This window comes from Amia ocellicauda, chromosome 21 (assembly GCF_036373705.1).
Source record: "Amia ocellicauda isolate fAmiCal2 chromosome 21, fAmiCal2.hap1, whole genome shotgun sequence".
Classification (NCBI taxonomy): Eukaryota; Metazoa; Chordata; class Actinopteri; order Amiiformes; family Amiidae; genus Amia; species Amia ocellicauda.
Genome location: NC_089870.1, coordinates 16,012,344 through 16,037,781, shown reverse-complemented (window position 1 = coordinate 16,037,781; position 25,438 = coordinate 16,012,344). Strand labels below are relative to the sequence as shown.

Here is a 25,438-nt window from a genome sequence, read left to right as displayed (position 1 = left end):
GCGGTGTTTTTCATTGGCAATCTCACCTTCATTACTGTGTGCAACAGGATTTTATGGTAATGTCTTCCCTAATCTGTGTCCCCAAACACATGATGTTTGAGGCTAAACAGATGCTCCTGGCACAGTGCCCACTGCAAATCTATTTAGCTGATGATATACGTATTTAAATTTAATTTTATCCGGTGGTGGAAAACTTACATCAGACACCAAACCCTTACACTGCTCTTATAGGCAAGTTTAACTGCCTAACGTCACTTTACATAAAGGTATAAAACATTTTTAAACCAGTGTAATAGAATGCAAAGAACATTTTACACAATTTAGTTTGAATGTGTCCTATTAAGTTAAAAAAGGTTAATTGACCACTGACATATTGTGTCATATTACCGATGAGGAATATGTACCTTTTTTCCCACAATAGGCTACTGTGTTATATCTAATAAGTTGAGTGGTTGTTTTGTGTGTGCTGTTTATTTCTGTTATTTTTTTATTTTTGTTTTTGTTCTTATTACTTAAGTGTACCAAAAAAATGAAGCTCATATGTTTTTGCGATAAAACTGTATTATAAACTCATCTCCTAGACGAAATTATGGGTTGCCCAAAAGAAAACACTTGAGACAACCCAAGTTCTCTGAGCTGATGCTGTGCGTAACTAGACAACATAAATAAATACAAATAACATTCAAAATACCATAACTGAAGCCAAAACAAGAGGGAGTGAATCAATTCCTAGACTGAAAGTTTCAATCTAAGTAATCTGTGTCAATAAAATGACACCGCTGTTAGCAGAGAGGTACTCTTGGTAATGGCTTTGAAAGTTATGGTTGGATTTACAGTGTCTGAGCACAATGTAAAAGCATTCCCCGAATGCCATCCAAACTATATACAGTGTTTATTTTAAAACATCAGTGGGAGGAACTCTTTGTAATTAACAGCATGTTGCTGGACAGCAGGCAGTTGCAGGAGCTGGAGAAATTAACTGTCACAATCCACTTCCAGGGGCTGTACTTTATTGTGAATATCATTTTTGTGTTTCCAGCTGATTGTCAACCACCCTGTCAGAACAGAGGATCTTGCAGTCGACCCAATACATGCGTATGCCGCTCGGGGTTCCAGGGCCCACGCTGTGAGGAGGTGGCCCCAGAGCAGGTGTACATCAGGACGGGCTCCTCGCGCAGCCTGCGTCCTGTGCGGCCCGGCTCTGCCCAGCTTGACTCGCGGAGACACGAGGACAGCCGGAGTGACAACAGCAGCAGGGTGCAACCTACCAGACAACAGACTGAGTCCGCAGGGCAACCGCTTTCCAGGTAAGTCAATTAAAATTCTTCCAGAAAGTACAGGCAATTTTGTTTTAATTAATTGCATTTTCTACCCAAGTTAAAAAATAAATAAAAAGGAAAGTCAATGGCACGGTCTGTTCTTTACCAACACAGTGTGAAGAAAATTGGCCCCTCAATTATATTAAACATCATTTGACCTCAGAAAATTGCTTTCACTGTACAGGACTAAAGAAGCAAATATCACTGTAGACACTAAAAGACCAGAGCTCAGGTCGCAGCTATTTAATGAAATGTGTGCAGAGTCTGCTTATCTCTGGTTCAAATGGTCGGCTCAAAACCCATTGCTTTATAAAACCAAAAACTTGGCACTTGTAACATTAGGATTGCTTGGCCCGTAAAGAATCTGAATGTAACCAATACCGCAGCTGGAAAACTGAAAACAAAGGTTGTTAACCTTATAACTCTGAATTTATTGCATGATTCAAATCTATAATGGCATTGTTTGTAATTTCATTCTGGCATCCTGGCAGGGAGGTCACCTGGAGTAATTAGGAATGCTTTTCTGGCTTTGTGTTGAAATGGTGTGCTGATATAGCATGTCAAAGAATGCTCCCCGTTATACTAGTGCTTACACTGCTTGTAAAGACAATGGACATTTTTGTACATTTATTTCAATAACATATTTGTTTGTCTGAGATTTAATTTTGTTATATAGAAAGAAATTCCAGAATGTTCGGCATACAGTAATGACCTATGTATCTGCCATACAATCAATCACTTGACTATATGATCAAAAAGATACTTAGTAACTACAACTGTACCACTGTGCTCGAAGAGACCAATTAACCTCCATCCCTTTGGGCAGGATAGTCATAGGCATCTAAGTTTATCCCAACCGCAGACCCAGCGTGGGCCAACGTGTGAAGGTTCATCCAACTGCTGACGATTCTGAGCAGCCGCTGCCGTCGGGGTGAAGCAATAGTTTGCCCCTGCACCGAGTGGGCGAGCTCTGTGAAGGCGGTCCCTGGCAAGCATCAGGCTTCAATAAGATCAGTGTCCGCTGTTATCGCTCGCAGAACACGATGGCCTTTGTGTTGTGTGTCGAGCCCGCTGCTACAAAAACAGCGGCCGGCACCGAAACGAGCCGTGCGTCCGTTATGAGAGTCAGCTGTGTTTTGATTAGCCGGGCCAAGACCTGTGTGTATAAGCAGGGTGTCAGACATTTCCTGTGAACATGCCCAGAATGCTGGCTCTCTGGCCTCTCCTCCAACTGTTCCTGCCACTTTTACTCCGAGTGCTGAGGAGCATCCTGGGAGGAGATGAGATCATGGGGACCTGGGTAGGGAGATGGTTAGCAGCTGCGTGGCCCCTGTACCTCTCTGGATGTCACTTACCAAAATGAGGTGACTGTGACCGAGTCGCAGCCAGCATGGACACCTCTAAGCAGGTTATGGGAAAATGGAAATGCTGGTTGTTGCTTAGCAAACTTGTTAAAAAAACAAGTTTTTATAGAGTCTTGACTTTGTAACCTTCCTGATGTGCTCTTTTTGTTGTTGTCCAACCTGGTGTTTCCTGAGAGCGTGTGTTGTCAATGTCAATGTGGTCAATGGCCTGTGGCGTTTGTTCAGCCAGCCACCACTCAAAATTTTGACCTAAATTTACCTAGATTTTTATAGGTATTCTTCCTTACAATTGTTATTACATTTTCTACAAATTTCTTGAATATTTTTTGCACTTGGAAGTTGTGGAATAGGATTTGTAGGTAAATGAAGATATAATATATATTTTTTTAAGCTTGCTAACCCATAAACTGTTATTGCCAATATGTGGTTGTTTCACACTGCCCACTAAACTAGAAAGAAACCACACATGCACACACACACCTATAATGTAATATAATGTAAAGAAGAATGGATGACAGAGAGTGACTTGCTTGATTGCTGCCCATACCAGTATGACATGTGGTCTCGTTTCATATTTCGACTAGGACGCAGGCAGCATTTTTGATCAGATTAGTTAAGTGGACGTCCCCATGTTAAATGCCACTGGAGAATGTGGGGAGACGGACCGAGGGAACCGCAGACAAAGGCTGTTGTGTCAGATATCAGAGACTGGCTCCTCCATCGCCAAAAGTGCAAGAGCAATGTGAGGTCAGTGAGAAACTTGTGCCGAGTGCCAAGCCTAAATTAACAAGTGAGTAGCGCAGCCACTGAACAGATTAGAGTGTCCCTGCTGCTTTACCCCCACAACCCCCCCAGAGAAGAAGTTTCTGTTAACCCAGACATTTTCTAAAGAGTAACAGAAAGAAGTAGTGCCAGACTTAAAGCTATTTAAGGTATTCATTTTTTTAAAATTACCATGTAGGTGTGATTTACAATCCTGTCTGGAATGAAGACTAATTATGGCAGTAGCACCTTGTGATTTACCATTATCCCAGAACATAATGTCCCAACAGTATAAGGTGCCCAGCTTGTGGCCGGCCAAGATGCACAGTATTGAACTGATTCAGTGTCACAGGGTCATTTACTGACTGACCTGTAACATGAAACTATGGTTCTTTCAGTCGGCTTAGTTTTTTTATTAAATCTATTAATATTGTTAAAGAAGCTGTTGTTAAAATGTTGATTACTGATGCCAAAGCTCACTGGTCACACTTTAGTGAGAGCTGCAAGAATTATGGTCTTTCAAATGCACATTTCTTTTCACTGTTCATAAGGTTACTTCATGATATTTACTCTAATTAATGAGGGTACAGTTACAGAGTAATGTGATATAAATCAACATTAAATGGTTGCAGCAAAACTTGACAAGTTATATCCTGTCAAATGTTATTAAGCTTCAGAACTAGATGCTTCGTTAGTATTGAACACCAATAAAAATGATGTTCGCTAATGTATCACAAGATCATGGAATGCCTGTGGTTAATACTTTGCATCGTTTTAGGTGGGGACTCTAAAATGTTTGAAATGCCCTGTGTTTGAGTCATTGTTCAAGTCATTCCCCTCAAGGCAGGTTGGCACAGGCAATCTAAACTTACATAAACAACAGCATTTCACACAAAATCTGAAGCAATTTAACTATAAATATTTGTATTGTAAAAAATGGTAAAACATTTCTGAAGCATGTCTCAGTGGATCACATGTTAGTTGTGTTATTCTGTTTTTACTTCCCACATTTGTGAATGCGAGAGAGATGACTGAACTATAGTGATGCTGAATTAGAAAGCGAAGAATATAAAGATTTGTGCACTGGTTAACAGTTACTTAATTCTGGTCATTCTGTAACTGCAGGTTTTTGACACATGTTGAGGGTCAACATTGTGGTCTGCTTTAAAGAATGAATGAAAACCTTTATGAGTAAATGCTGGGTCTTTAAATGCATCAGAATAGATAAAACATATGAAGGTCTTGCACTCTGTGTCTGAGCCCAGGGAAGTGATGTGTTCTGGCTGGAAGATTTGTGTTTGCCCTCCCAGGGTTTCGTAACGTAGTGGTGGACCACAGACCGGGTTTGAGGATGTGCTCATAAACATTAAATCCAACGCGTCCTAACACTGCAAAATAAATATATTATTCCCCAAGCCCCTCAAATGGGATGCTGGTTTCAACCTGCTAGTTAACCGTGGTTTCCTTCAGGGTTTCAATCATTTCTGGTGTTGAAATCTTCTTCCTTGCAAGTGAGAAATTCCCTCAGCCACAGCCAGTACACAACCATGTGGCGTTTTTATGAGGGTCAGGGCCAGAGGAACGCCCTGCTTGCAGCTGGAATGGAGACCAGAAATGGAGGAGTCTCCCACTATCTTTCTTACACTGTGCATTACTTAAGCTAAGGGAAAGGGATACTAGAGGTGGGCTTGTTTGAAACTTTCTGTATTAAAAATAAAATATACTTTTCGTTACACATATCTCAGAATGAATCTACCATCAAAATGTCAGCTATCTGTCATGAAAGGGTTATGTCCTTAGGGTTGCTTACTCTCTGGCATCAGGTTTTTGACATCACTGAAAAACATCTACTCTCCTGACTGTGAAGCACCTGTAGTTGTGATTGACCCCAGAAAAACATCAACCTTGCCCGTACACAAATGCCTTGTGATATCTTAAAAGACGTAGCCTTACAATTGCAACATATTTGTTTATAAACCTTTTGGGACAAGGACAAAATTAATAAATGTGATGGGGAATGTTGCTTAAACAGCTGGAGCAGTACAGTGTGTTGTGGTATGTTACCTTGTGTTGAATAACTAGGAAAAACCATTTTCTGTTCTTAACAGACATTTCTAAATGAAAACTATACACGGAAACTTAGAGTTCTGTAAACTGCACATGACACCTGGGTTGAAATTTGCCAAAACTAGAATCAGAAAATGCCTGTAAGTGACCATAAATCAAAAGTAATAGGTTTGGGAAAATGTAATCTGTTTGTTTAAACTGAAAATGTCTGAATTAAGTTATTGGAGAAGCAGGCAGGAGGGAGCCCCTTTCACAAAGTGTCAAGGTTGTTTATTGTAAATGCTGCCTTTTCAGTTGCACACTTTTCTGAATGGCCCATTCACATAACATGCACAATCTCCAACATTAGTGCATGACATGTAATAAATGCATGATATTAGTGTGAGGTTCAAATATTGTGATTGACAATGAAAATGTATACTTTTTTCAGGAGCAATAGAAGCCAGCCCATTCATTAGCTGCAGTTTAAACTTCTGATGTCAGAACACTTGCACTCCCTTGTGGTTTAATAATCTCTAAATGTGCTGGTGCGTGTGTGGAAATGTTTGAGTATAATGATACTTCCCAAATAAAGTAAATGTTTTGGTTTTCCATATAAGTATAGAGCCATATGATAACCAATCATGAATAATCACCTTTGTGTACAGCCGCCTTTTCTAGCTCCAGTACAAACCGATCTTCTGTCTTAATGTCAAACAGACACTAACAGGTAAAATACTTTAGGGATATCATTCATTCTAAAATAACTGCATTGCCACAGTTTGCAGGGAATGTTTTTATATCAGCAGCTCAGCAACATAAAGACTTACTGTATATGTCTGAGGCCGATGAAAATAGCAGCTGCGGTTTCTTTCTCAAAGCTGGACAAAAACAAAAGCACCAGGAGGAGAGACTGAAGTCAAAGTTAAACGCGTTGAGAACAGAGGCTCAGAAGTACTTTTTCACTTTCGAGGGTAATAAATGGGAGGCATACTTATGGATTGGGTCACACAGTTTGTGCCTGGGAGGCCATTCAGAAGGAAATTAGAGCCACCTCGGGGGGAAAGGAAGAACTTAAACTCTTTCCCTCCTAGAACATTTCAAAGAATCTGTATAATCCCCAGAGCAGTGCATGATGGGTCCTTCTGTTGCCATGTGTATGTGATCGTAAGGTGAGCAGGACATAAAGGAAAGCAAATCCATATGAGAGACCTAATGGTTAAATGCAAAGGAAGGTTTACATTGTTGCACTTGTTTACTGTTTATATTCTTATGCCGTCGAATGCGCGTTTCCCTTCAGATAATTGTACCACCTTCAGCTGTTCATTTGTTGAATAATGTACCTCTAGTCTGTGAGCACGAGGCTCTTTTCAGATGAGATACCGAATGTCTCGGCTATTTTTCAACAGAGACCGTGGGCTCACGGGGAGTTCTCAGTACATTAACAATAGATTAGTCTTTCATTCACGCAAACTGCTGCTGTTCATCTTTTCCCTTATGTATTGTCTACATAATATTTTACTGTTGATGCAAAATTCACTTATCTAAGGAAGCTTTTAGTGGCAGGATTGTGGAGGATTAATAGCAGCTCATTGGAGTCTCTGGGGTAATTTCCAGCTTGCTTTTAATACATCATGCTTCTCAACATTTGATGTAAGTAAATGTGTGTGTGACCTTCTTGGGGCATTGATGTGTTTCCGCAGCAGACATGGAGACATAGTTGAGGTTTGTTTAAACCGAGAGTAACTCTGCCCTCTAATGCGAAGATGTCATGGGAAACTCACTTCAAAGCAGGGACTTCCAATGGTGGCTGTATTATTTATTTGTATGGGTGACCCAGTCCGGTGTTTAAAAGTATCAAATCAATCACAAACTGCAGCATGATCGGCAGACGTTGTTATACTATTCCGTTGCTTCCTAGAAAGAAATGGAGTCTTATGACCCATCTCTCCCCTTGTGTACCCGGTCTGTAAAAGCCATCCTGCCACCAGGCTGCCTGCTATACTCATCATACAGGATGTGCCAAGAGAGCAGGCCGCTGTCCCTCCTAGAGCTTCTGCAGAGAGGGAAGCAACACACAGGGGAATAAGGGAAATAAATCTGTAACCATGATATACGATTGTCCTCCCATATGGTAGACTTGTTCGTTGTCCTTTCTGAGGAAAGTACCCCCCCCATTTCTTGAAAAAAACCTGGCTGATTTAAGAGAAGTATCAAAATAATACATATTTATTTACGATGGAGTTTTGTATAGTGATTTTTGTCGTATATAGAGAAATATTAAGAGATGTTATTCACCCAGACCGTCTTAGTGGAGTGCATGTCTGTGACTTTGTGAGCTGAAGCTGTAGACTTGACCCTTGAACTCTGGTCCCCACTGAGTGCTTGCACTTACAATGAGCGGGCAGGGGTTTTCCTGAACACAAGTGTTCTGGCTCGGGTGACATCCTCTGCTGTGATTTAAGAGCGAAAGGGCACTCAGTGTGTCTGAAGTGGTACTCTATTACTGGGCATCAGGAGGGTTGCTTAGTCAGCTGTACCTTCTCCTCAAATTAATGTTTTTCTATTGCTCCAGTAGAACACGTGGATGAGTAATAGAAAGATACTTAAAGAGAGATGAAAGAAAACAAGTTCAGTAATAACACATTCCATTTGTTATCCACATTTCACAGGAATATCTCACTTCATAAAGAAACATCAAAGTTCAACAACTTGTTTGTGACGGTGCCAGTTGTATTTTGACCTGTATTTAATTCAGCGGATGGTATTTTCTGTCCTTCCCGTTACTCTCTAATGAAATGCATGGTCCATCTTCTCAGTCCTGACTAGTTCTCACCAGATTTGGATTGTGAAATCACTCTGTAGTGTATCTGTCTGTTTGTTTGGCTTCATATCTGCTTCCATAGAAACCAAAGCTGATAAGAGGAATTGGTTTAGGAATAGGCTTTAAATGCTATATGCACTTTCTTTATGTTTATAACCTAAGAAACACCAAAAAAATAAACATTTAGTTTAAGTAAGAGCTTGTTTAAGATATACATTACATTGAAATATGTTTGCATATCTGTCATGATTAAAATATATATTGAAGATAGGAGATTCATATTATATTAATTTACTGTTTTTGGTTATTAATTTAGTATGTAATTGCTTTTAAGTAAGGGGGTGAATTATGAAGTAATTTAAAGAATGATGTTCCCTTTGGTTATGGGTAAAACAGCACACCATGGAATAAACATGACGGCAGGTCAAAGCCCAGCGGACGGCTGTGAAAGCTGAAATCGCGAACTGCAGAGGACCTGCGGATTAGAGAGCGAGAGCAAGACGAAGAAAGTTTGTAAGAAATCTTCTGCCGCCAATGAAAAGGCTGTGGTATTAGAGTCCCCAGGGCATTCTGCTCTCCCAGCAGGTACCTGTAATGAAAGACCCCTCGCAGCTCAGCCACAGACAGACCGGCTTCACTCTCTGATTGTTCCCAACCCTGTTCCCCAGCACTGTGTCAGACCCTATTACTGTCTCCTCCTCTGCTGAGAAGTAAAGGGTAGTTTAAATCCTGCACGAGAGGCATGCCTCGACGAACGCAGCTTTATAAAATCAACAACAACAACAATACCGTCAAGAGAAAAAAGAGTACAGAACAACAGACCACGTTCTAATGCCAAGAGTTGGAGCCATTAGTATTTTTTTTATTACTTTTTATTCATTTATGGCAATGCATCTTTAAAGGTGTTCAATGATTAAGATTTTAATAACCAATGTATGGTAGTTTAGACTTACTAGTGATCATCCAGTGCAGAAACAGCTAGAAAGGTCATTAGCGTCGCAGGCTGTGTGCTAACCAGACACAGTCTGTTTCGTATGCATTTACTGAGGAATGTGAGACAATGTACTTCTCTAGTTATTTATGATGTTTAGTTTAAGGGGCAATTTGGAATATTTTTCTGACATGAAACAGCAGTGCTACTTAAAAATAAAACAAATGCAGCTTTAGAGAAGCTTTTTTTAGACCTTGAAAGCCCCTTTCAGATTTTTCTTTTACTTCGCATTTTTCACAGCTTTTGAAACAGTACCGTTTTGTTTTCTTTCTAAAACACTGCTTTTTAAAATCTGTGTCATAATCTCCAGGTCATTATGCATTATGCACCTGTTGGCTGTAGTCTACAAATTACGTAGCCTTACATAAAGAAGGAGCTTTTGTCTTAATAAGTCTTGGCCCATGAATACAATTTCTTTGTGGGCCGTCTAAATGTTAAATGGTAAATTAATAGTCCAGAGTCCTGGGATCTATTGGAGCAATGTTATAAATATTTTTCCTCGCACAATTCTTCGTGCTTTTTGGCTTTCCAATAAACCACAGAAACCACAGACTTTAAACAGCAAAGCAAATTAAACAACTAAAGCCCTCCTGCACGCATATCCCAGTTTCACTGTCTTGTGGGTTCCATCGTGAACCTTAAAGAAAGTTTGCCGTTGTCTTCCTGAAATTGAACCTGTCCGTGGCACTTGGTCCTGTGGGTATTGGGTCTGCTGTACCCCTGCTGAATACCAGCCACCAAGAAAGAATGTGGACACCTTACCTAAACACACCACAGTCTCCACTGCTCCAGTAAAAGCATCTATATATAATGTTTACTGCTAGTTTTGATGAGATGTTATAGTCTGGGTTTGTCTGAAGAGAAAAGTTTAATTTCTAGTTTTAAAACTTTGTACTGTGGATATTAAAAATATATTATACATTTTTACCCAAACATATCATTTAGGCACATTATCCTTATATGAGGCACATCTCAGACTTTTGAAGTTATTTCAAATAATGAAGATTTGCAGATCTACTTATTGTACCAATGCGGTGTTTCAGAGGAGATGCAAGATCTCTGATGCTGCATAGACAGCTGTTAACTAGGTTTACTAAGCCAAACAAACAACCACACCAAACCTGTCTGCGCAGGCTAAGTACACAGTTCTTGCAAAATAAACAACACTTACTACGTGACATGAAATTTACAAGATTTCTGTCAGGCTCTCATTCCTCTGCCAAATAAAAACAATTCCAGAGCACTTGTAGTTCACATTTAAAAAAAAAGGAACCAAAACAATTTATATCCCGGTATTTCATATGTGCTGCTCTTGGTTTACATCAGTGAAGACTGCACTCATGCTTAAGTTGCCTTGAAATGAAAAAGCTGTTTTGGCTCCTGATCTGTAGTGTGTGTGTAGTCAGTCCCTCCGTACAGCTTAAGTCTGGCCCTTGTGGTGGATACAAAACACGTCTGTTGTCTCAAAGCTGGAAAAGAGTTTGACTTTTGAATTCATTATAATCTATTTATATAGTACAGATGATTAAACTTAAAATGTAGGCTTCAGCAATACAAAACGAGAGCTTTTTTTTGTTCTGCGTAAAACAGATATTTCCATGAGTAAAAACATCTGCAGGGAAGAACAATTAGTTAGGTAGTAATGATATAAGATGCTATCTAAGCACAAGATGCAAATATCATTCCTAATTGTTTACTGCTGTTTGGCCAGCACAAAGGTGCATTGTAGGAGCCTTTGAATCTTCTCAATAGCCTTTAATTGAAGGAACACTATTTTTCACAAAAATACTAGGCACAGTAGGACATCCAACTGACAGTTTCTTAGATGTATTGAGTCAACAGGCAGTTTATATGCCACTCACCTTGCCAACAAGACTGTTTTTATATAAATTGTGTGTGAGAGAGAGAGAGAGACGTATTTAATTGGTGGGAATACTAACATTCATACTGAATGATATGATATTAAAATGAAGGTCAGTGTTTTTAATATGGAGAGGCACTGTAGCCAGCAAGATAAAATGCTAATAAAACTTTCTTAGCTTCCTTGACTGGTCTTTTCTCACCCAATAAAAATGTTTTTTGGGTGAACTTTTGGGAGAAACTTTTCTTCATTCCTGGGCTATTCTCTCCTCATGCATCTATTTAAATATTATTATGTGCCAAAGGCATAACAGGGATGTTGTCTCTTGACTATAGACAGATGTGAAACTAAAATTACAAATCTTCAACTATTTTTAGAGAACTAGTAATAAACCAATGTTGCTAATTCAAAAGGATGTAATATTTGTTTTATGGCTTTGGACAGAAGAGGTAAAGTAATGATTACTATTACTATTGGGGAATACCACAGTGATTATGTGTAGGTTCTCGCACCACCAAACAACAGATATGCAATGCCATCATTATGCTAGACCACTAGAGATTAAGTTATCCTCTTGCCTTGTAATTTGTGGTTTCTCTTTGATGTGAGCGAGATTGAGATGTTATTTTAGGTTTCGGATGTGCACACTCCAGTGTGGTTTGATGGATTATCCTCTGGACCAAGCAACAATTACAATTTAAAAAACTTGAAAACGACTGTCATCTGCATGCTTTGCTTGTAGTTTATGTTTGTGTAAGCATGTCATAGGTCAGACACCAACCCTGTAGTGAAATCTGAACAACCTCAATCTCTTGTCCACAGTTTGGGTTTGAAAACCTTAGTAAATTGCCCATCGAAAGGTAGTAATTTAAGGAAACCATATCCCCCACTCAAATTATGGTATACCACAAGAAGGCTAGCCATGGTCTTAATTTGCTCAGTGTAACAGATGTTTGTCGCAAAACCACTACAGTTGCTTATAACATTGTATTCCTACTCTATTACAGAATGGGCACTATTAATTTGGCTCAGAATCACACCTCCCCTTCACCAACACATGACAAGCACTTTCCTTAGTTAGCTATTGAAGAAAAAAATGATATCATTCAATTCTGCTCTTCTAATTTGTAACCTGCTGGTTCTGGCAAGGATAACTAGTATAAAATCATCTTGTGTAGTACAATTACAGTGATTGTCCTCCTATCCGAAAGTGTGTTTTTCATTTATCTGCGATGAAAAGAATCAATTAATCACTTCTTTGGCTTTTTGTCTTGGATAGGAAAAGAGTAAGACTGTAATTAGAGCGGATTAAAGTAAAGATCTTTCATTGTCTTGGAAAATGTTTTATTTTCTTTCTTCTTTCCAATAATGCCTTTTTAATCCTGATGGTAAAGACCAAGAGAAAATTATTTTTAGTCACATCTCTAAAAACCTCCAATCAGGAGCAGGATGTTGTACAACAGTCTGGAGATAATAGGATCGTGTCCAGTTATTGGCTAATGACCATCCCATTGGCTCACGATTCCTCAGACATCAAGGTGTAGAGCCAGCTGAAGAATCTCCCCATACAACATCATCTGTATGCTGGTGTTCGGCCATGTCTGTCCATTGGTCAACATCTAAGATGCACAGAGATAGCGTAGATCTTTCAACTGCATTGTGGTACTCAGTGTAGAGGTTGTGCACAGTAATTGATCTCTTTTACAATTCAGGAAAAAGAGTCCAACTGTGAAGAGATGAAGTGAAACAATAGCGCAAGAGTAGCATTGTTAAACTCTTACAAAACAGGAAGACGGTTAGTCATTGTAGTGCCAAAGTGCTGCAACTGACCCATGGAACCCAAAGTAGCATGCTCATCTATTGAAAGACGACTTTGTCTAGATCAGTGTCTGAATCACTTTTCCTCATCCTGCCCAGATCTCGAACATCCAAATGCTCTCTTATCATCATCACTGTAGCAGATGTTGTCATAAATATGCCTTCACCATTCTGTGCAGGATTTTTTTATTCAGTATCCTTGGAGAAATGTGGAAGTCGTGTGTGGGATCCAAGGGTTTTTGATAATATACTGTTTGAGTGTGTGAAGGTGAAGGAATTGTTAACAGATCTGCCAGATTAACAGCAGTCCACTGAAACCCTTGGCAAGCTCTATGTGGTAATAAACATTTTAGTCATTATTCTGAGGAGACAAGTTTTGCATATACAGGCATGACTTGTATAGCTCACAGTGTCTCCAAGGCATGAGGATATGGATTACTAATTAAATGGCCTGTGCAAGTGTAATTGGCCAGACAGGGCTTCCATATTGAGATAACTGTGTTTTTAAAGTGTTTCTTGACTGATTGATTGTAAAGATTTTAGTTTTTCTGTATTGTCATTCATTGGTACTATTATGGTTTTCTACTAATTCATAAAAAAAACCCCGAACATAATCATTTGATGTATGGAAAGCATGTCCAGTCCTTAATGTATTTGATTGCAGTCTCAAGGGACTTCCTCTGAGGTCTAATTCTGGTGAAGAAAAATTAACTTTAAATAAAACAAACTAACTACAGTGAGGGAAAAAAGTATTTGATCCCCTGGTGATTTTGTACGTTTGCCCTCTGACAAAGAAATTATCAGTCTATAATTTTAATGGTAGGTGTATTTTAACAGTGAGAGACAGAATAACAACAAAAAAATCCAGAAAAATGTATTTCACAAAAGTTATAAATTGATTTGCATGTTAATCAGGGAAATAAGTATTTGATCCCCTATCAATCAGCAAGATTTCTGGCTCCCAGGTGTCTTTTATACAGGTAACGAGCTGAGATTAGGAGCACTCTCTTAAAGGGAGTGCTCCTAATCTCAGCTCGTTACCTGTATAAAAGACACCTGTCCACAGAAGCAATCAATCAATCAGATTCCAAACTCTCCACCATGGCCAAGACCAAAGAGCTGTCCAAGGATGTCAGGGACAAGATTGTAGACCTACACAAGGCTGGAATGGGCTACAAGACCATCGCCAAGCAGCTTGGTGAGAAGGTGACAACAGTTGGTGCGATTATTCGCAAATGGAAGAAACACAAAATAACTGTCAGTCTCCCTCGGTCTGGGGCTCCATGCAAGATCTCACCTCGTGGAGTTTCAATGATCATGAGAACGGTGAGGAATCAGCCCAGAACTACATGGGAGGATCTTGTTAATGATCGTAAGGCAGCTGGGACCATAGTCACCAAGAAAACAATTTGGTAACACACTACGCCGTGAAGGACTGAAATCCTGCAGCGCCCGCAAGGTCCCCCTGCTCAAGAAAGCACATGTACAGGCCCGTCTGAAGTTTGCCAATGAACATCTGAATGATTCAGAGGAGAACTGGGTGAAAGTGTTGTGGTCAGATGAGACCAAAATCGAGCTCTTTGGCATCAACTCAACTCGCCGTGTTTGGAGGAGGAGGAGGAATGCTGCCTATGACCCCAAGAACACCATCCCCACCATCAAACATGGAGGTGGAAACATTATGCTTTGGGGGTGTTGGACAGGACAACTGCACCGCATCAAAGGGACGATGGAGGGGGCCATGTACCATCAAATCATGGGTGAGAACCTCCTTCCCTCAGCCAGGGCATTGAAAATGGGTCGTGGATGGGTATTCCAGCATGACAATGACCCCAAACACACAGCCAAGGCAACAAAGGAGTGGCTCAAGAAGAAGCACATTAAGGTCCTGGAGTGGCCTAGCCAGTCTCCAGACCTTAATCCCATAGAAAATCTGTGGAGGGAGCTGAAGGTTTGACTTGCCAAACATCAGCCTTGAAACCTTAATGACTTGGAGAGGATCTGCAAAGAGGAGTGGGACAAAATCCCTCCTGAGATGTGTGCAAACCTGGTGGCCAACTACAAGAAACGTCTGACCTCTGTGATTGCCAACAAGGGTTTTGCCACCAAGTACTAAGTCGAAGCGTCAAATACTTATTTCCCTCATTAACATGCAAATCAATTTATAACGTTTTTGAAATGCATTTTTCTGGATTTTTTTGTTGTTATTCTGTCTCTCACTGTTAAAATACACCTACCATTAAAATGATAGACTGATCATTTGTTTGTCAGTCGGCAAACGTACAAAATCAGCAGGGGATCAAATACTTTTTTCCCTCACTGTATGGCACTGGTTAGCATCAAGAAGCAATTGTAGAAGAAAATCCCTTTACTGCGTATATTGACAAGCTGGGTCTATCTGTGATATGAACCGTTGGCCACTGGGGTTTAGTCTAAATTATTCTTATTTCAGTATATGTTAACTTCCTCATAGAAACTCACTGTCAGCGAAGTATCGTTGGCTCAAAGTTTCAGTATAGCATCCAATGTTGTTCACGTCCAAAATTCCTTTGTAGTCTGGAATCTGGGCATGCTTATATATACATATTTAAATGCATACTTTTATAATTTATTATTTTACCATATATGTTTTGTTTTTTCAACTTTTATATATAATCTGTTCTCTTACACTATATTTTACATGTTGTATTCTTAATAATTCCTTTGATTAAATAATTATTGACACATTCACTAGTTAAACCTCTCTTAATAAGCATGACTGGTAAATAATTCTCATCATTTATATTGTAGAGACGTTTTATTTTTTTGGCTTTTGACCAGTGAGTAGATTAATACTACTGCTCTGTTGCTTGCCAATTTCATCACTACTTCACTGACATTGCTCCTAATTTCTCCAAACTGTTATGTAATAGACCTTTTCCCAATGCAGAGCCGTTCCTGTCAGTTTGTATACAATTAAGAAGGGACAGCACTCTTTCCTGCTCTGTTTTGTGTGACTGCCAGAAACAAAAAGAGTACTTGTTCTTTGTAACACAATTAAATGCACATCATTTTTTAGAATACAGTTTTTGAAAGGCTTAATTCTTCCATACTATTTACCATATATACTACATGTTTTATTATGTATTAATGCATTTTGATCTTAGAAGCTGGTTCACATTGCAGAAGTGAAAATATAGCTTTTTCTTTACCAGAAGGTATTATTCAGAATTAATTGACCTACGTTTTTTGTTTTTTGCTTTTTCCCAAGGGCAGCCTGTGTAATTCTCCATCTAGTACGTTCTGATCTCTTGTTTTGTAATGGAGACGTTGGCAGTGATGTGTGGATTGTGAGCTAACGTTGTGGTTTGCTGTGTGTTCCTCAAAGAGCCGAAGTGGTTGAGGGTGTGCGGAGGGGGTGAAGGGGACGGGGAAGAAGAAACTGGAATATGTTCATGACCAGAAAGGGAAATTAATATGGTGCCTTTTGAGATTAATGTTCCCTGTTACTGCCAATGAATGTGGACTAATGTTAGTCATCAGCAGCCTGGGGTAGGAGTGGGCAGGGATAAGAGGGATTAATCATCAAATTAATTTAGGCAAACCGGGCACTGGAGTGGAGTTTCCGATGGGCACAACTGGAAAAACAACAGCAATTTGAAGAATGGGCTGATGGGAAGTGATCTGTTTTGAGAACCCCCTAGTATCGAGCAGTGCCTGGTGACACAATGTCACAAAAACAACAAGCTTTTCCCAAACACAGTGCAGAAACAAATCTATGTTCTCTAAGCCAATAGTCATGGTATTTGAGTATTCATGCTTATGTATATTTTATAAACATTTGATCTTCTTTTTCACCTGCCTAACATTGCAAGGTGTGTCAGCCCCAACACCTTGCAGTAGTTAAAGTGAGCTTGATTAGTTCATCATCATTAAAAGGTCTTGACCAGTGGTGCAAAACATACTTGAAGTCAACACAGAATAGCCTGTGCACTTTTGTGACAAGCAACACTGACTATCTTTCTCCTGCCAACTGCGAATGTTATTGTCTAGACTTAAAATATGGTTATTATTAATAAGTGACCCATTGGTAACCTGAGACGGTACTGGGAGGCATGCTCTGTGAATCGTAGATGGTTTGGGCGCATTAATTGGCAAGGGTTTTTACATTTTGGATGTACTTTTTTTTTTCCTCCTTGATGAAAGTTCCATGTTTTATGTTTTATTATGTCTGCAGATCAGTTACAATTGGTTTTGGCCTTCAGAGCAGCATTGGTATAGCTTTCCATCTGTCTTCTTCACAATAAGTTTTGTCAAAAAGGAAGTCTATGTTTATACTGAATGCTAAGGTAAGTTGAAGGGTTATAACCGAGTAACAGAAGCAGAAGGGGTATTGCGGTCAGTGACTATTATGGGCCACTGATTAAGCCCTGGTCAGTTTCAGCTGGGCCGAGAGATACAGGACGCCCAGCTGCAGTAAGAGGATCCTGTGCCTGTGATGTTTTTGAGAAGGATTGTTTGCATGATGTAATGTAGAGATGCACCTTGTTTCAGGAAATCTCGTAACCCATTCCAAAATAACTATACTATGTAATACATTGGAACAGGTACAAGTTCATGTTTTTTTCCTCCTCTAGGCAGTTGCTTAATTTTATAATTGTTTGTCAGACATCTAAAACGTCTGTGTGTATGTGTATACACACATATATATAATTCCTGGGGTTTCAGCAGGTGTTTAGCAAGGATACATCATGTATGTTTAAGTACATTGGGGAACTGGTAGAGTGTTGACTTCTTTACAGCTGGTTTATAATGCCATAAACTCAAACCAGACCTTCATGGCCCTAGAGAGCTGGCTGTGGGTCAGGTGGAAAGAGTTTGATTCACATGACTGAGACCTGAGTTCGTGTTATCGCACCTCTCGCCCTCAACAACCCATTGCCCGATGCAATTAACACCTTGCAAAACAAGCAAACATAAATGTCAGATATCTCCAAAGCTTGGAACCTTCATTAAATACACAGAGAGAGAACATTCCCAAAGTAACAAAACAAAATAATATATATGAAAAAATCTAAAGGAAATTACATTAAAAAACAAATAATAACTGAAAAGTTGTAAAGATTTTAAGATTATTCTTCATGATAATGAAGTAAGGGGGTAAATCAGTCAAAACGTGACGTGGAACTGTCTGCCGTGTTAAAAAGCTGTAAAACCTGGTTTCTAAATACTGTATGTCCGCAGGGCATTGTCCTCGACCTTGCAGACTCTGCAAAGTTTGAGCTCACAACAGCTGCAATGCAAACACACCCCTCCCCCTGAAAATCCAGCTGTGTACAGTTTTGACTGAACTAATCTGTCAAAAGCATGTCTTTGGAGCTGATTTACTGATGTCATAATATTTGTCATGCATTTCTACCTGGGCTCGTGAATAGCCACTGATATCTGTGAAAGACGTATTATTATTTTTTTCTTAAGAGGCGAACTGAGGTTAACAAAATATTAATGCAAATCCCAAATATCGCATTTTAACTTGCATGCCAGGTATACTAACATTTCTATAAAGGAGCATGAATAATGATTGAAAATGACAGATTTATGATTAAAAGAATACTCGCGGTTCACATCTTAATATCCTTGAATGTCAGAAGTCTAATGGAGTATGTTAACATCCTTGGCTTGCATGTTCTTGTTGTCCTTAAATGTCACTCTATATGTGCTGTTAAGTAAACTACTTCCAAATGCCCTGCACATTGTTTTGATTTTTAGTTTTTGATTAAAGATTCGCATATATGATTTAATCCATTTACATTTTAAGGGATTGAGTGTGAGAAAGAAAAAGAAAAAATGTGAAAACAATTTAATTACTGATGCTTATTCAATGGGTTCCAAGATGCATCATACCTTGAAAGGTCTTAATGTGTTTTCTGTCTTGATCACAAATTGTAACTAACCCCAAGTACCCTGCTATAATTTGATGAGAGAATAGTTTTCTTATCCTGTAGGATGTTTTTGTAATTTGGCAAATATTTTCAGTCACTTTCGTTCACCCAAAATATTGCAGAAATGGCTGGAGATCCGCTCGATGTTAATTAATTGAGCTTTGAAGTCATGATGAGATCAAATGAATAGAATGCATCCTCAATCCAAATATAGAGACTGTAATAATTACCTCATTTCTCAAGGATTTTTAAAATAGTAAATAAAACATCTGGTCTATCCCAGAAATACAGCTTACACAGGATGTGAGGGTGGGTGGAATGGAAAAAGGTTGTCATGGGATTGCTGGCCACTAGGACTTCTGTGTAATGTGGGTCGTCTTTGTAATGTCAAGTAGTGTTTCAATATCATCAGCAATAATGAACACCTAAAAGTCATAGTTACAAAGGTCAACATCTGTTGTTTTTTCTTTCGCTATTTTCATGTTTTGTTTTTTAGTCAGTTTCTGTTGGTAGTAGTTTGCTTTAGCCAAGGCCATTTGAATAAAAGCGCTTTTCTTTTCTTCAATTTAGAATCATTTAGGCACTCGACTTGTCACTGAGGTAAAGACACATAATGTCACAAAAATCTTGCATTGCTATGGCCATAAAAACTTTATTGGCATTCACATATCCATGAACAAATAAAGAAGTCGAAGAAAAGTGATCTCATGAAAAGGGTAGATGATCACCAAACCTACAGGCCATTATAAGTTTACCATCCAGTGTGACCGTAGACAATGTTCCAAAGGGGTTGAAATTGATTTTTTTTTTTTTTTAAGAGGGAGATTTCACCTTTTTATTGTTTCTTTGCTATCTGACTATATGACTTTGCATAAATCATTTGTCACAAACAAATGAGATACAGCTGTTTTGGATAAAAGTAATAACATAAACAATAAATCAGCCCTTGGTCGAGTTGAAGCCTTACACCTGCACATTGGAGCAATTACTGACTCAGGTTTCTAGCCAGGTCTCTTTCCTTCGGAAACACGGTCCCACACAGGTATTTGTGAGACGCTCTACTGTTGGAAAGTCACGGTCCTGCTTTTGTATGATCTAATTTCCTCTGTGTGGCCGTACCAGTAATTAGGGAAAATCAAAGGTTCATATACTGCAATTGTGTAATTATCTTTTTTGGGGGGGAGGGGAGTGTGCTGTTTGTATACAAACCAAGTATTTTAATACTTCCTATAGCCATGAATTACATAAAAACACACAGACTGTGCCTTGAAGGTCACGTTTATAGAAATATGTCAGTGATTTCAAATTACAGGCTACTTCAAACAAACATAGGAAACCAAATAAAAAATAAAATGGTAGAACATAAAAACAGCCCAAGTTCAGGAAGTTTGTTGACTCAAGTCTGAGTTGAGTATAATATTTTGGGCCACACCTCAGAGTACTGCTGGAGTTTGCCTCCTTTGAACCATGTCCTCTGACAGAGGTATAAAGTGCCAAACATTTAGTGGTAAATGTTGTAAGGAGTTGTAAGGAGTATACAACCACTATTTGTTTCTTTCTCCATTTTACTTAATGACTGTGTTCTTCTCTTATGCACACTTTTCTGTACACCACATCAGAGTTTATTCTCATGCATGGAAAATATAATTTCCTTCATGTACTCCTGAGGATTTTCTGGCAGTGTAATATGTACCATTGTAGTAATGACTTGCCGTGTGACGTAATGTACTAAACAAAGACAAAAATAACATGCGTGCTTTGAATAACAATGTTGTTTTGTTTAAATCAATTTAGTGACATTTCGCTCTGTGTCCTGTGCCTGTGAGCTGTTTATTTAGCGCATTTTGTGGGAAATGTTTGTACAATTGTATACAAATAAGAGTGAAGATTGGTATGTGTTATGTCTATACCGAGTCAGACAAGGATGTCAACATGCATCTCGGTTGTGTTGTCAGTCTTTTCAGATTTTTGTTGCTCTGTTCCCAGCACACACACCAGACCAGGGCAGGCGGAATTGAGTCAGCACACAGGGTCATCCCGCACAGTCAAGCGTTACCCGTCGTCCAATGGGCAGATCACATCCAACGCCCTGCCCAATGGGAACGGCCAGGAACACAGCCACCTGCGACCAGCAGCCAATGGCCCGGGATCAGAAACCTTTAATAATGCAGTGGCCCCAAAAGGTACGATATGTCTTCACCCTGTGTGAAAGCCAAGAGACTCTGGCCTGTTTTAGCTTTAGCTGAAGTTTCCCAAATACATTGCAGGTTTCTGCTGTCAGTCATGTAAAGTATGTGTAACAATGTAAGAGCGACCATTGTAAATGTGTTTGTATTGTAATATATTTATAGTGCAGAATAGCTTATTCATTTTTGTTCAGTTTGTATGAAAGAAATAATTTTGGAGAAGGGGGGAAAGAATCAGAATTTTTCATTCATCACTTTCCTCTCATCAGCATATTCCATTCTGTATTCCCAAACTCTTATCTGTGGGCATTGCTGAGGATGCGTTAGCAGTGGGGCATTAAGGGACAGACACATTCTCCAGTGAATGGAACTTTAGATAAGTTCAAACTGGCTTAGTCCCAAGCCATCAGCCCACAGCGGGTTTTTTATGACAAGGAAGACAGCCATTTATCTGCGGCTTAAGCCCTAGAGAGTTAGCAGCGATGTTTTAGAAGGGCCGTAGACACAGTCAGAGCTTGAGGGACTCCTCTCACTGTTTACCACACTGACCTTGTCTGTCAGTAGAGTAATCAGTCCGGTTTGTACTAGCCACTGATTTAACAAACCAGAACCCTACTTTGTACCAGAACCCTACTTATCACAGAACAAGACAAATGTCTGATAATTTAGGTTATTCTAAGACTGTTTGAGTTACCAGCTACTGTACAATGTTGTTTTTTTCTTCTTCTTTTCTTTGTGCCATAAATAAAGTCTGTCCAATGTCCAACATTTTCCAGTGCAATGTAAATTGACTGGGTTCCCACCATTACACAACTTTCCCCCTGCATACACCTCATCCTTATGATAACAGTTTGGAGCATAGCCCATTGTAAACTGGATCCTCTCCACACAGTCGACACTGCTGTGACACATCACTCGTCTGCGTTGTTTGCTAGCCAGCTTGTACCACACAACAATCTTTTTTTCCCTACTCTTCACTGAACCACTTGTTTGTCACAATGCTCTTTCAATTTCAAATCACTCTTTTGTTGATGGAGGTGTTCCTTGTCATAGGAGCCAACCTAACAGCTAATTTAGACCGCATCAAGATTGTCTTCACCCCCATGATTTGCAAGAGGACCTGTAGCAACGGACGGTGCTTCAACAACTGTGCCAAAGGGGACACTACGACCGTTTACAGTGAAAATACCCAGAGCCATGCACCCAAATCTGGATTCCGCATTTGTAAGTATCGGTTCTTATTTTATGGGTACATTTTATTCTTCCTAAAGAATATTTCTATTTATTTTTTGAATGGCATCCTACAGAATTGTCTCATTTATAAATTTGCCACAGATTTTCTGTTTGTTTAAATAAACTGATCTTTTCTGGTACAATCTGTTTCTCAGCCTCAGAGTGGATGAATGCAGTAAACTAATTCCATCCTGAGAGAACCAATAACATGGCAAAGAATAAAGGCTGAAGAAAAAATGTTGAAGAATCTTATTCATATTAAGAAGTTCAGACTTTTGTGATATCTCACGCTCTTAGCAGTTAGCCCTGTCTTGTGGTCGTTTACATATCTCTTTGAGTGTTGTGATTAACCATTTTATATGCTGTAGAGAAAGAGAGAAGGTGGCCATGTGAACAAGGATTTACACGGATTATTTTAAATCAGGGATAATCTTTAGGCTTTTTCACAAGCACAAGAAAAAGATCCCCTCTCAGAGACGGGCACAATTCCCCAAAAGCTGTGAATAGACCCCGAAAACTGTAAACTAGACCCCAATACACTGAAAAATAGCCTCAGAAACTCTCTGGAAATGATTAAATGACTCTGGATTTTCTCCCACTTCAAACCCTTTTTAAAGCCAATGCAAGGAGGGCTGGCTAAAGCCGCAAATGTCTAAACAGGTATTGTTTCTCTTCTGTTTTGGGTTAAAGCGAAAAGCTACTCATAATACAATTAAAAATATACCATAAATAAAGACATGTTGATATAATTTAAGTATGTGTATTGTAAAAAAAAGTATGTAAAAGAGTAATTCTGAAAAGGCAGAATTGAACATTTGTGTTTTTTCATATCTTGAAAGTATTTTCAAGTTTGAAAGGACTATTGTTTTTATACCAGGAATTAAGTATCATTGTGGTGTTTGTTCAAAAAACAAATATCAAGTATACATGTAATTCTTTATGCTTTGTTTGTTTTACAAAAATAATGATTATTTATATCATAACTATTATTTATTTCTTAGCAGATACCCTTTCCGTTGTGAAAACCATGTTTTATAAAATAGTTATTAACGGTTCTATTTATTATTCCTTCATTCACAATATACCATTACACTCTTGTTGTGGCCTTTTCCCACAATGCATCTACAAATGCAACTGTAAGAATTACTGTGTCTTAAAGGGGAACTGCACTGTGCCATTGTGTGTGTATTTTATCACAGAGAAGAGAAGCATTTTATTCACTTTTTCCAGATACAAGTAGGTAGAGACGAGTAGGTGTAGCACGAATATGAATCGGCCCACCGATAATCCTGTGCATGTGGGGTTAAAAAAATTACTCAAGCCTACACAATAGATTTGGAAGAATTAATGCTGCTTTGTGCTTATAATTTAGCCAGTATGTCTAATCACTTGCTTACTTCCTGCAGGCCTATTCTTTGGCTCCAGCGGCAGCTTTGTCCCAGTCCCTCTGGAGATCTGTGGACAGCAAAACTGTTCCTAATAGTTTGCAGCGTGCAGCGCTAAACCACACAACAGGACCCAGGGAGCTTTCTTACTAATGGAGTCTGACAGAACTCTCATTCCACACATGCCAGCAGAGCTTGCATATATTTTCATTTCTTCTCATAATTCGCATGTCAATACATTGTGCAGTTGCTGAAGTGATAGTCGGAGTATAGGACAGAGAAACGATTTACACCAGAGTTACTTTATAACTCTGTTTTATTCCTCTTACTCCCAGACTTTTGCCAAAACCACTTTTCTTCAGCACAGATTTTGTAAGACAATGTTCTACTATCCAGTGCACAATAAGTACAAAAAAAAATAGATTAGAAATAGCAAGTGAAAAACTTGCTGATTTTTTTTTTTTGGCTCAACTGGTTTTTCATTTTCGTGGCTTTGAACCTGAATTTGAAACAGCTTAAATTTGGAAACAATTCACAGATCTTCTTTTGAGGTATAAAGAATATAGGTCCTCCTGCCAATAGTTTTAAAGAATCTGTAGGCATTCTGTCAGGTACCACCTGTTCCTGCTTATGTAGGTCTTGACCACTCCTGACATGTATTTCTTCTCTCTTGCAATCTTCAGTAGTAAATCATATTCGGCACTGTCAGAAATATAGGAATGTATGTTGTAAGGAAATATAGTCATCTTGCTCGGAGGCTGGACTGAAGTGAAATACCTTCATCAATAAATTCAGACTACACAAATTGCTGCTGTTAACAGCGTACCCCAAAGTCGCAGAATCAACCACTAACATATACCTTATTATTTACCGCATGGTGAATATATTGTGTGGGCTCTTTTTTAAATGCCACCTTATCTCAGGAAAGTGTTAGGCAAAGTGGTCTTATAATATACTGCTGGCAATGTGTCATGCCTGTGTTTCATTACGGAATGCAGCACATTTTGGCAGTATAATAAAATTGAGAAGGGTTATTTTCTTCTATGTGATGTCGTTATATGAGCATGCTTACAAAACCTTTAGGCTAATACAAATTTGATTTCACACTGGAAGATACATACATACATATATAATCTGTTATTACTAGCACAGCTCTCAATACAAATCTAAAAAATTAAATGCGGTGAGTGGTATCAATTATTTTAAGGCCATCCAAGAAAACACTTAAATCACAGTATAACCAACATATTAGCAATGACCAGACAGACAAGAGCAGCCTTTGTTTAGCACATCACCCTCCAGCTGAATATAACCTACAGGAATTAAGCAAAATAAATTGCACTTTGCTTGCCATGCTGTGTTTTACAATCCAGTCTTCATTAAATTTGCAGTTCGGTGGATTGTGTTAACATAGTTCTACAGCACTGTGTCTACCTCACATACAGTGATTCTGAAAGCCTGTATGTATATGCAAGTACCAAAGGAACAAAAAAGTATTGAATTGAAGAATTGAAGACCACGTAAGGCAGGAAAAGGAATCCAGCTATGTCTCTGAATTACTCCCCTGTGCCTTATTTGTCTTATTTGTATTCTTAATATTTGTACAGAACACTTGAATTTCACTATGGAACTTCTTTTGTAACAATTTATATCAAAGGGAAAGGTTAAATTACAGGGGAAATACTAATGTTCCATTAGGTTATATTGTCGTATAGTTTGATATCTTAA

At 38.9% G+C, this 25,438-nt stretch overlaps 1 protein-coding gene across 2 annotated transcripts in view; it reads left to right on the top strand.

Moving 5' to 3' along the window:
- The window catches only part of LOC136717074 (latent-transforming growth factor beta-binding protein 2), a 102,124-nt gene that overhangs the window by 21,475 nt on the left and 55,211 nt on the right, over window positions 1-25,438 (top strand). For both annotated transcript variants that reach the window (XM_066694542.1, XM_066694541.1), the window contains exons 3-5: window positions 1,040-1,307; window positions 20,893-21,089; window positions 22,146-22,316. In XM_066694542.1, coding sequence (XP_066550639.1) covers window positions 1,040-1,307; window positions 20,893-21,089; window positions 22,146-22,316 — 636 coding nt within the window. The remainder of the gene's footprint in view (window positions 1-1,039; window positions 1,308-20,892; window positions 21,090-22,145; window positions 22,317-25,438) is intronic.